Genomic DNA, 12,500 nt, shown 5'->3' on the forward strand with positions numbered 1-12,500 from the left:
TCCCTACTAACTTCTAATAGACCCTCCCCCATCCCCCAAATCCCTTCCAAACCCCCCCAACCCCGTCCAACCTCAATGACCCTACACTTCAATCTTTCCCTCTCTTCTACATCCATACAACACTATAACAACACATGCTCCACCATTTCATTGACAATACCCTCCAGACACAAACCATTCACATGCTGCCAACCAGATGGAAGGACCAGTTCAATGTACAATGTCCTAAACACAATCGAGGAAACACCACCTCTTCCTTCCTAATCTGACCTTTGAACCTTGGTCCACCGACCTTTCTTTAGAGGACATATAAATGCCGTCCCTTGTGCTCAGAGTCCCATCTCTTCTGCCACACATCTATCAAAATGGCTCTGATATCACATTTGTCCTCACCTCTACCCAGTGGAACATTAATATATATTATATCTTGTTTTAAAGTTATTTTAGCTAACTAGTCTACAATTTCATTCCATTCCACACCTGAATGTGCTGGGACCCAGCAGAATCTCACTACTAGACCCATTCTCTCAATTCTCCATAATAACATTAATACCTCCAATAGTAGGTCACTCCTAATAGATTTACCAGATGATAAACTATTCAATACAGACAGAGAATCTGAGGATACTATAATTCTAACAGGTTGTACGTCCTCCACCCACTGGAGGACAACTATTATCACCAACAGTTCAACTGAGTACACTGACAGTTCATCTGTTAGGCTTCTACATATCTGCACATCACATTCAGGAAGGTAAACACCTGCTCCTGTGGGCCCACTATCTGGGCCCTTGGATCCATCTGTGAAAAGAGGTAAAAAAAGCATAACAACTTCTACCAATGTAATTGTCAACCAGTTTCCCTTTATCACTGACTTCTGACCCAATCTTTCCTTTTGTCTACCAAGGTTAGATCAACAACAGGATCTGGGAGTAACCATGGAGGAACATCCCCTATCACCACAGAAAGGGCCAACCTCCAACTCCCTGAAACTACTCTCATCAGCAAGCTTTCCAACTGTCCAACCAAAACCACTGCCTTGTCTACTAGTATATTCCCAACAGTCATCTAGAACAGTAGCAGTGTGATGCTCAACCTCACAGCCTTTCAACCCAATAAGCTAATGACAATTTATTACGTCGTATATCCAAAGGCATCTCACCTGCCTCAACTGGACTATAATATAAATCCATGATATTATGGGATACAAAATGGGAAAAGGGTAAATTATGATAATACTAAAAAACACCCTTCTAACTAACTAACCCTACACTCATTAAAACCCACTACCCCATTCCACTACTTTGACCCTATCTGCTCCTGCACCAGGCCAACTAACCCTACACTCATTAAAACCCACTACCCCATTCCACTACTTTGACCCTATCTGCTCCTGCACCAGGCCAACGACCTGGGAGGACAGGACACCACCACTCAACACACCCTGGAACTCTTCTGAAGTCAAATCTAGTATGACCAAATACTTCTCTGCAGCTGCCACCAAAACATATTTTTTTCAGTGATTTACATTCCATTTCTGCGGTACAGTAGATAACCATTTGCTATGAACACTAAGAAGCCAACCTTACTGAAGCATATATCACTGGTTGGCCCATCCCTCTGTGCTGTCACAGATCTACTACTCACAGGGATCCTCTCAGGATCCCTCAGCCTTGACCCATCCTCCTCTACTTTCTTCACTGCCTCAGCAGTGACAACCTGTTCCCAACAGTGGGGTCAGTGGGATTGGATAGGGGCCCCTCTACCTCTCTCTCTCTCTCTCTCTGACTGGAGGAGACAGGTGAAATGGTGTGTCTCCTCTGGTCAACAATACTCACCTTGAAAGACTCCACAGCCTGTTGGAGCTCCTTCAGCTCCTTCTCTCTCTCCTGGAATCTCTGCTGGACCTTCTGCTGACTCATCCCCAGCTGCCTCTGTGGAGAATCACTCTTCAATGAGCTATCAAGCTTTATTAGTCCAGTAGATCAATAGTATAGTAATGTGACATAGGGCCCATAGAGAGGAAGGTCTAAAAAATGGATGGTCCATTTACTAAATGATATTTATTTGTTGCTATGTGAATGATTATAGTTTTTATGGTAGGACTACATGTATCAACAGGTTGAGACTGAACTTTGGACTCATAAAAGGGCATTCAGAATGATAATAGTGTTTGACATTATAAAATGGTGACACATCTGGAGAATCTGGGTTAACATATCAATATACTCAAGGTTTGTGTTCATATTTGTTCTGCTGAGGATCCATTTCATTTGAATGATCTCATATTCAAACAGCCTTAGTTCCTACTGTATCTTTAATTCTTTGTTTATCAGACAGTCACCAACAAGTTGTTCTGGTCTTACCTGTTTCTCAGTCCTCTCTGCTGCAGCTGACACTGTATCATGGCCTTTATGTTCATCCATTAAACACTGATAACAGATACACTGCTGATCGGTACGACAGTAAACCTCCAGCAGTTTGTCATGATGAGAGCAGATCTTCTCCTGTAGTTGTGCGGTGGCTTTGACCAGCTTGTGCTTCTTCAAAGCAGGAGATTCGTAGTGAGATTGGAGGTGAGTCTCACAGTAAGAGGCCAGACACACCAGACAGGACATGAGGGCTTTCTGCTTTCTGGTCCCAGTGCAGACATCACACGCCACATCTCTAGGTCCAGCATAGCACAGAGCAGGAGGGGGAGCAGCCTGGAGTCCTGTCTTCTTCAGTTTCTCCACCACCTCAGCCAACATGTTATTTTTCCTCAGATTAGGCCTTGGAGTGAAGGTCTCTCTGCACTGAGGACAGCTATAGACCCCTTTCAGAACATCCTGATCCCAGCAGCCCTCAATACAGCTCCTACAGTAACTGTGTCCACAGGGGATGGCGACTGGTTCCTTCAGTAGATCCAGACAGACAGAACAACAGAACTGGTCCTGGTCCAGCAGAACTCCCTGTTGAGCCATTTGGACGGTTGTTCACTCTCACACAGACAGACGAGACAGAGACTCAGATCAGTTTCGTTTCCTCAGAAGAGAGTTTGTGGGAGGGGGAGGGATTTCCTGGTTCTGCCAGAGGGGTGGGGTTAGAGGGAGGGAGGGGTTAGAGGGAGGGAGGAAGAGAGAGAGGAACTGCATGCAACATCAAGAGGGAGACAAATAGTTTTGTTCCAATGTTAGAGCCCTTAACATGGAACAAATGACATAATGAATCTTAAAATGTGAGTTGTTAGAATATATGAAGGGTAACAGTTTTCTATGAAGTACGTATGTATCATTATTTTAATCACCTTTATAATGCCTTATAAATCAATAAGTCCTGAGGAGGTGTGATATATGGTTATTATACAGAACCACGGCTAAGGGCTGTTCTTAGACAAGACACAACACGGATTGAGAATTATCTAACACTTTCATCAATACAATCACATTTTATTTTATTGGTTTCATACACATATTTATCAGATGTTATTGTGGGTGAAGTGAAATGCTTGTGTTCCTGGTTCCAACAGTGCAGTAATATCTAACAATGCTTGTGTTCCCAGCTCCAACAGTGCAGTAATATCTAACAATGCTTGTGTTCCCAGCTCCAACAGTGCAGTAATATCTAACAATGCTTGTGTTCCTGGCTCCAACAGTGCAGTAATATCTAACAATGCTTGTGTTCCCAGCTCCAACAGTGCAGTAATATCTAACAATGCTTGTGTTCCCAGCTCACAGAGGGCAGAAGTCAATGAAAATATTAGGACAAGCAATGATATATATATATATATACATATATACACTGTATACTGTGATGTGATGCATAGACAATTTGGAGTACATCTGTTGTATATCTGAAGAATAGTAGATGTACAGTAGTAGTTATATAGGATGAACCAGGACTAGAATACAGTATATACATATGAAGTGGACAGCAGTAGTTATATAGGATGAACCATGACTGGAATACAGTATATACATATGAAGTGGACAGCAGTAGTTATATAGGATGAACCATGACTAGAATACAGTATATACATATGAAGTGGACAGCAGTAGTTATATAGGATGAACCATGACTAGAATACAGTATATACATATGAAGTGGACAGCAGTAGTTATATAGGATGAACCAGGACTAGAATACAGTATATACATATGAAGTGGACAGCAGTAGTTATATAGGATGAACCAGGACTAGAATACAGTATATACATATGAAGTGGACAGCAGTAGTTATATAGGATGAACCATGACTAGAATACAGTATATACATATGAAGTGGACAGTAGTAGTTATATAGGATGAACCAGGACTAGAATACAGTATATACATATGAAGTGGACAGCAGTAGTTATATAGGATGAACCATGACTGGAATACAGTATATACATATGAAGTAGACAGCAGTAGTTATATAGGATGAACCAGGACTAGAATACAGTATATACATATGAAGTGGACAGCAGTAGTTATATAGGATGAACCAGGACTAGAATACAGTATATACATATGAAGTGGACAGCAGTAGTTATATAGGATGAACCATGACTGGAATACAGTATATACATTTGTATTTATTTCACCTTTATTTAACCAGGTAGGCAAGTTGAGAACAAGTTCTCATTTACAATTGCGACCTGGCCAAGATAAAGCAAAGCAGTTCGACAACATACAACAACACAGAGTTACACATGGAGTAAAACAAACATACAGTCAATAATACAGTAAAAACATAAGTCTATATACATTGTGAGCAAATTAGGTGAGATAAGGGAGGTAAAGGCAATAAATAGGCCATGGTGGCAAAGTAAATACAATATAGCAAGTAAAACACTGGAATGGTAGATTTATAATTTGAAGAAAGTTCAAAGTTAAAATATAAATAATATGGTGCAAAGGAGCAAAATAAATAAATAAATAAATACAGTAGGGGAACAAGTAGTAGTTTGGGCTAAATTATAGATGGGCTATGTACAGGTGCAGTGATCTGGGAGCTGCTCTGACAGCTGGTGCTTAAAGCTAGTGAGGGAGATATGTGTTTCCAGTTTCAGAGATTTTTGTAGTTCGTTCCAGTCATTGGCAGCAGAGAACTGGAAGGAGAGGCGGCCAAAGGAGGAAATGGCTTTGTGGGTGACCAGAGAGATCCCTGACCTTATCTTCTCTCAAGAAGATGTCTGGTAGGCCCATTTAAATACCTTTTTTGGACATTTCAAGATAGCAGATGTTTGAGTTGGGTCTATTAACACAGCTGTGAGTTGTTATTTTTTTCATTTTTGACAAAATGAGCACTCCTGGAAGTGACAGATTTTGACTCATATTGAGTGATAAGACTGAGCTATTTAAAAACACTTTTTCAACATTTCAAGATAGCAGTTAGTTCAGTTTGATCTTACTAAAGACAGCTGTATATTATTTTTTTTGACCCAAAAATATTCTATGTTCATGCCCACTTGTTTTGCACTATGTTTGAAGGCTGTCAACTTCTTGTCAGGAGGAGAATCACTTAGCCATTCAACTAATTTTCAAATGATAGGATGCCTATTTAAAAACACTTTTTCAACATTTCAAGATAGCAGTTAGTTCAGTTTGATCTTATTAAAGACAGCTGTATCATTTTTTTATTCATTTTGACATATTTTCTGGGACCACTTTTTTTGCTCTGTTTGAAGGCTGTCAGCTTCTTCTCAGGAAGAGAATCCCTTAGCCTTTCAACTAATTTTGGGTTAGTTCTCTCAAGAAGAACTAACCCATCTCAACATGACAGAAAGTAAGACAGGAGAACCTACAGTATACTGTATTCTAGTCCTGGTTCATCCTATATAACTACTGCTGTCCACTTCATATGTATATACTGTATTCTAGTCCTGGTTCATCCTGTATAACTACTGCTGCCCACTTCATATGTATATACTGTATTCTAGTCATGGTTCATCCTATATAACTACTGCTGTCCACTTCATATGTATATACTGTATTCTAGTCCTGGTTCATCCTATATAACTACTGCTGTCCACTTCATATGTATATACTGTATTCTAGTCATGGTTCATCCTATATAACTACTGCTGTCCACTTCATATGTATATACTGTATTCTAGTCCTGGTTCATCCTATATAACTACTGCTGTCCACTTCATATGTATATACTGTATTCTAGTCCTGGTTCATCCTATATAACTACTGCTGTCCACTTCATATGTATATACTGTATTCTAGTCCTGGTTCATCCTATATAACTACTGCTGTCCACTTCATATGTATATACTGTATTCTAGTCATGGTTCATCCTATATAACTACTGTTGTCCACTTCATATGTATATACTGTATTCTAGTCCTGGTTCATCCTATATAACTACTGCTGTCCACTTCATATGTATATACTGTATTCTAGTCCTGGTTCATCCTATATAACTACTGCTGTCCACTTCATATGTATATACTGTATTCTAGTCCTGGTTCATCCTATATAACTACTGCTGTCTACTTCATATGTATATACTGTATTCTAGTCATGGTTCATCCTATATAACTACTGCTGTCCACTTCATATGTATATACTGTATTCTAGTCCTGGTTCATCCTATATAACTACTGCTGTCCACTTCATATGTATATACTGTATTCTAGTCCTGGTTCATCCTATATAACTACTGCTGTCCACTTCATATGTATATACTGTATTCTAGTCATGGTTCATCCTATATAACTACTGCTGTCCACTTCATATGTATATACTGTATTCTAGTCATGGTTCATCCTATATAACTACTGCTGTCCACTTCATATGTATATACTGTATTCTAGTCCTGGTTCATCCTATATAACTACTGCTGTCCACTTCATATGTATATACTGTATTCTAGTCCTGGTTCATCCTATATAACTACTGCTGTCCACTTCATATGTATATACTGTATTCTAGTCCTGGTTCATCCTATATAACTACTGCTGTCCACTTCATATGTATATACTGTATTCTAGTCATGGTTCATCCTATATAACTACTGCTGTCCACTTCATATGTATATACTGTATTCTAGTCCTGGTTCATCCTATATAACTACTGCTGTCCACTTCATATGTATATACTGTATTCTAGTCATGGTTCATCCTATATAACTACTGCTGTACATCTACTATTCTTCAGATATACTACAGATGTACTCCAAATTGTCTATGCATCACATCACAGTACACAGTGTATATATATATATATATATCATTGCTTGTCCTAATATTTTCATTGACTTTTTAGATTTGCCCTCTGTGAGCTGGGAACACAAGCATTGTTAGATATTACTGCACTGTTGGAGCTGGGAACACAAGCATTGTTAGATATTACTGCACTGTTGGAGCCAGGAACACAAGCATTGTTAGATACTACTGCACTGTTGGAGCTGGGAACACAAGCATTGTTAGATATTACTGCACTGTTGGAGCTGGGAACACAAGCATTGTTAGATATTACTGCACTGTTGGAGCCGGGAACACAAGCATTGTTAGATATTACTGCACTGTTGGAGCTGGGAACACAAGCATTGTTAGATATTACTGCACTGTTGGAGCTGGGAACACAAGCATTGTTAGATATTACTGCACTGTTGGAGCTGGGAACACAAGCATTGTTAGATATTACTGCACTGTTGGAGCTGGGAACACAAGCATTGTTAGATATTACTGCACTGTTGGAGCCGGGAACACAAGCATTGTTAGATATTACTGCACTGTTGGAGCTGGGAACACAAGCATTGTTAGATATTACTGCACTGTTGGAGCTGGGAACACAAGCATTGTTAGATATTACTGCACTGTTGGAGCTGGGAACACAAGCATTGTTAGATATTACTGCACTGTTGGAACCAGGAACACAAGCATTTCACTTCACCCACAATAACATCTGATAAATATGTGTATGAAACCAATAAAATAAAATGTGATTGTATTGTTGAAAGTGTTAGATAATTCTCAATCCGTGTTGTGTCTTGTCTAAGAACAGCCCTTAGCCGCGGTACTGTATAATAACCATATATCACACCTCCTCAGGACTTATTGATTTATAAGGCATTATAAAGGTCATTAAAATAATGATACATACGTACTAAATAGAAAACTGTTACCCTTCATATATTCTAACAACTCACATTTTAAGATTCATTATGTCATGTGTTCCATGTTAAAGGCTCTAACATTGGAACAAAACTATTTGTCTCCCTCTTGATGTTGCATGCAGTTCCTCTCTCTCTTCCTCCCTCCCTCTAACCCCTCCCTCCCTCTAACCCCACCCCTCTGGCAGAACCAGGAAATCCCTCCCCCTCCCACAAACTCTCTTCTGAGGAAACGAAACTGATCTGAGTCTCTGTCTCGTCTGTCTGTGTGAGAGTGAACAACCGTCCAAATGGCTCAACAGGGAGTTCTGCTGGACCAGGACCAGTTCTGTTGTTCTGTCTGTCTGGATCTACTGAAGGAACCAGTCGCCATCCCCTGTGGACACAGTTACTGTAGGAGCTGTATTGAGGGCTGCTGGGATCAGGATGTTCTGAAAGGGGTCTATAGCTGTCCTCAGTGCAGACAGACCTTCAGTCCGAGGCCGACGCTGAGCAAAAATAACATGTTGGCTGAGGTGGTGGAGAAACTGAAGAAGACAGGACTCCAGGCTGCTCCCCCTCCTGCTCTGTGCTATGCTGGACCTAGAGATGTGGCGTGTGATTTCTGCACTGGGACCAGAAAGCAGAAAGCCCTCATGTCCTGTCTGGTGTGTCTGGCCTCTTACTGTGAGACTCACCTCCAATCTCACTACGAATTTCCTGCTTTGAAGAAGCACAAGCTGGTCAAAGCCACCGCACAACTACAGGAGAAGATCTGCTCTCATCATGACAAACTGCTGGAGGTTTACTGTCGTACCGATCAGCAGTGTATCTGTTATCTGTGTACAATGGATGAACATAAAGGCCATGATACAGTGTCAGCTGCAGCAGAGAGGACTGAGAAACAGGTAAGACCAGAACAACTTGTTGGTGACTGTCTGATAAACAAAGAATTAAAGATACAGTAGGAACTAAGGCTGTTTGAATATGAGATCATTGAAATGAAATGAATCCTCAGCAGAACAAATATGAACACAAACCTTGAGTATATTGATATGTCAACCCAGATTCTCCAGATGTATCACCATTTTATAATGTCAAACACTATTATCATTCTGAATGCCCTTTTATGAGTCCAAAGTTCAGTCTCAACCTGTTGATACATGTAGTCCTACCATAAAAACTATAATCATTCACATAGCAACAAATAAATATCATTTAGTAAATGGACCATCCATTTTTTAGACCTTCCTCTCTATGGGCCCTATGTCACATTACTATACTATTGATCTACTGGACTAATAAAGCTTGATAGCTCATTGAAGAGTGATTCTCCACAGAGGCAGCTGGGGATGAGTCAGCAGAAGGTCCAGCAGAGATTCCAGGAGAGAGAGAAGGAGCTGAAGGAGCTCCAACAGGCTGTGGAGTCTCTCAAGGTGAGTATTGTTGACCAGAGGAGACACACCATTTCACCTGTCTCCTCCAGTCAGAGAGAGAGAGAGAGAGAGAGGTAGAGGGGCCCCTATGCAATCCCACTGACCCCACTGTTGGGAACAGGTTGTCACTGCTGAGGCAGTGAAGAAAGTAGAGGAGGATGGGTCAAGGCTGAGGGATCCTGAGAGGATCCCTGTGAGTAGTAGATCTGTGACAGCACAGAGGGATGGGCCAACCAGTGATATATGCTTCAGTAAGGTTGGCTTCTTAGTGTTCATAGCAAATGGTTATCAACTGTACCGCATAAATGGAATGTAAATCACTGAAAAAAAATATGTTTTGGTGGCAGCTGCAGAGAAGTATTTGGTCATACTAGATTTGACTTCAGAAGAGTTCCAGGGTGTGTTGAGTGGTGGTGTCCCGTCCTCCCAGGCCGTTGGCCTGGTGCAGGAGCAGATAGGGTCAAAGTAGTGGAATGGGGTAGTGGGTTTTAATGAGTGTAGGGTTAGTTGGCCTGGTGCAGGAGCAGATAGGGTCAAAGTAGTGGAATGGGGTAGTGGGTTTTAATGAGTGTAGGGTTAGTTGGCCTGGTGCAGGAGCAGATAGGGTCAAAGTAGTGGAATGGGGTAGTGGGTTTTAATGAGTGTAGGGTTAGTTGGCCTGGTGCAGGAGCAGATAGGGTCAAAGTAGTGGAATGGGGTAGTGGGTTTTAATGAGTGTAGGGTTAGTTGGCCTGGTGCAGGAGCAGATAGGGTCAAAGTAGTGGAATGGGGTAGTGGTTTTTAATGAGTGTAGGGTTAGTTGGCCTGGTGCAGGAGCAGATAGGGTCAAAGTAGTGGAATGGGGTAGTGGGTTTTAATGAGTGTAGGGTTAGTTGGCATGGTGCAGGAGTAGATAGGATCAAAGTAGTGGAATGGGGTAGTGGGTTTTAATGAGTGGAGGGTTAGTTGGCCTGGTGCAGGAGCAGATAGGGTCAAAGTAGTGGAATGGGGTAGTGGGTTTTAATGAGTGTAGGGTTAGTTGGCCTGGTGCAGGAGCAGATAGGGTCAAAGTAGTGGAATGGGGGTAGTGGGTTTTAATGAGTGTAGGGTTAGTTGGCCTGGTGCAGGAGCGGATAGGGTCAAAGTAGTGGAATGGGGTAGTGGGTTTTAATGAGTGTAGGGTTAGTTGGCCTGGTGCAGGAGCAGATAGGGTCAAAGTAGTGGAATGGGGGTAGTGGGTTTTAATGAGTGTAGGGTTAGTTGGCCTGGTGCAGGAGCAGATAGGGTCAAAGTAGTGGAATGGGGTAGTGGGTTTTAATGAGTGTAGGGTTAGTTGGCCTGGTGCAGGAGCAGATAGGGTCAAAGTAGTGGAATGGGGTAGTGGGTTTTAATGAGTGTAGGGTTAGTTGGCCTGGTGCAGGAGCAGATAGGGTCAAAGTAGTGGAATGGGGGTAGTGGGTTTTAATGAGTGTAGGGTTAGTTGGCCTGGTGCAGGAGCAGATAGGGTCAAAGTAGTGGAATGGGGTAGTGGGTTTTTAATGAGTGTAGGGTTAGTTGGCCTGGTGCAGGAGCAGATAGGGTCAAAGTAGTGGAATGGGGTAGTGGGTTTTAATGAGTGTAGGGTTAGTTGGCCTGGTGCAGGAGCAGATAGGGTCAAAGTAGTGGAATGGGGTAGTGGGTTTTTAATGAGTGTAGGGTTAGTTGGCCTGGTGCAGGAGCAGATGGGGTCAAAGTAGTGGAATGGGGTAGTGGGTTTTAATGAGTGTAGGGTTAGTTGGCCTGGTGCAGGAGCAGATAGGGTCAAAGTAGTGGAATGGGGTAGTGGGTTTTAATGAGTGTAGGGTTAGTTAGAAGGGTGTTTTTTAGTATTATCATAATTTCCCCTTTTCCCATTTTGTATCCCATAATATCATGGATTTATATTATAGTCCAGTTGAGGCAGGTGAGATGCCTTTGGATATACGACGTAATAAATTGTCATTAGCTTATTGGGTTGAAAGGCTGTGAGGTTGAGCATCCCACTGCTACTGTTCTGGATGACTGTTGGGAATATACTAGTAGACAAGGCAGTGGTTTTGGTTGGACAGTTGGAAAGCTTGCTGATGAGAGTAGTTTCAGGGAGTTGGAGGTTGGCCCTTTCTGTGGTGATAGGGGATGTTCCTCCATGGTTACTCCCAGATCCTGTTGTTGATCTAACCTTGGTAGACAAAAGGAAAAGATTGGGTCAGAAGTCAGTGATAAAGGGAAACTGGTTGACAATTACATTGGTAGAAGTTGTTATGCTTTTTTACCTCTTTTCACAGATGGATCCAAGGGCCCAGATAGTGGGCCCACAGGAGCAGGTGTTTACCTTCCTGAATGTGATGTGCAGATATGTAGAAGACTAACAGATGAACTGTCAGTGTACTCAGTTGAACTGTTGGTGATAATAGTTGTCCTCCAGTGGGTGGAGGACGTACAACCTGTTAGAGTTATAGTATCCTCAGATTCTCTGTCTGTATTGAATAGTTTATCATCTGGTAAATCTATTAGGAGTGACCTACTATTGGAGGTGTTAATGTTATTATGGAGAATTGAGAGAATGGGTCTAGTAGTGAGATTCTGCTGGGTCCCAGCACATTCAGGTGTGGAATGGAATGAAATTGTAGACTAGTTAGCTAACATAACTTTAAAACAAGATATAATATATATTAATGTTCCACTGGGTAGAGGGGAGGACAAATGTGAGATCAGAGCCATTTTGATAGATGTGTGGCAGAAGAGATGGGACTCTGAGCACAAGGGACGGCATTTATATGTCCTCTAAAGAAAGGTCGGTGGACCAAGGTTCATAGGTCAGATTAGGAAGGAAGAGGTGGTGTTTCCTCGATTGTGTTTAGGACATTGTACATTGAACTGGTCCTTCCATCTGGTTGGCAGCATGTGAATGGTTTGTGTCTGGAGGGTATTGTCAATGAAACGGTGGAGCATGTGTTGTTATATTGTTGTAAGGATGTTGAAGAGAGGGAAAGATTGAAG

The 12,500-nt window shown here is 41.7% G+C and overlaps 2 protein-coding genes across 2 annotated transcripts in view; one reads left to right on the forward strand and one right to left on the reverse strand.

Moving 5' to 3' along the window:
• LOC145876017 (tripartite motif-containing protein 16) overlaps window positions 1–3,068 on the reverse strand; it is a 12,254-nt gene extending 9,186 nt beyond the window's left edge. The window contains exons 1-2 of the mRNA XM_082971789.1: window positions 2,367–3,068; window positions 1,839–1,934 (exon numbers count right to left, since the gene is read on the reverse strand). Of these exons, the coding sequence (XP_082827915.1) occupies window positions 1,839–1,934; window positions 2,367–2,963 (693 nt within the window). The 5' untranslated portion in view covers window positions 2,964–3,068. The remainder of the gene's footprint in view (window positions 1–1,838; window positions 1,935–2,366) is intronic.
• Window positions 3,069–8,257: 5,189 nt separating this feature from the next.
• Window positions 8,258–9,608, forward strand: LOC145876021 (E3 ubiquitin/ISG15 ligase TRIM25). The gene is made up of 2 exons (XM_082971792.1): window positions 8,258–8,975; window positions 9,408–9,608. Exons 1-2 carry the CDS (start codon window positions 8,379–8,381, stop codon window positions 9,579–9,581), a joined length of 771 nt encoding a protein of 256 aa, XP_082827918.1. The 5' UTR covers window positions 8,258–8,378; the 3' UTR covers window positions 9,582–9,608.
• Window positions 9,609–12,500: the final 2,892 nt, after the last annotated feature.

This window comes from Salmo salar, unplaced genomic scaffold (assembly GCF_965601325.2).
Source record: "Salmo salar unplaced genomic scaffold, fSalSal1 ptg000424l, whole genome shotgun sequence".
Taxonomy (NCBI): Eukaryota; Metazoa; Chordata; class Actinopteri; order Salmoniformes; family Salmonidae; genus Salmo; species Salmo salar.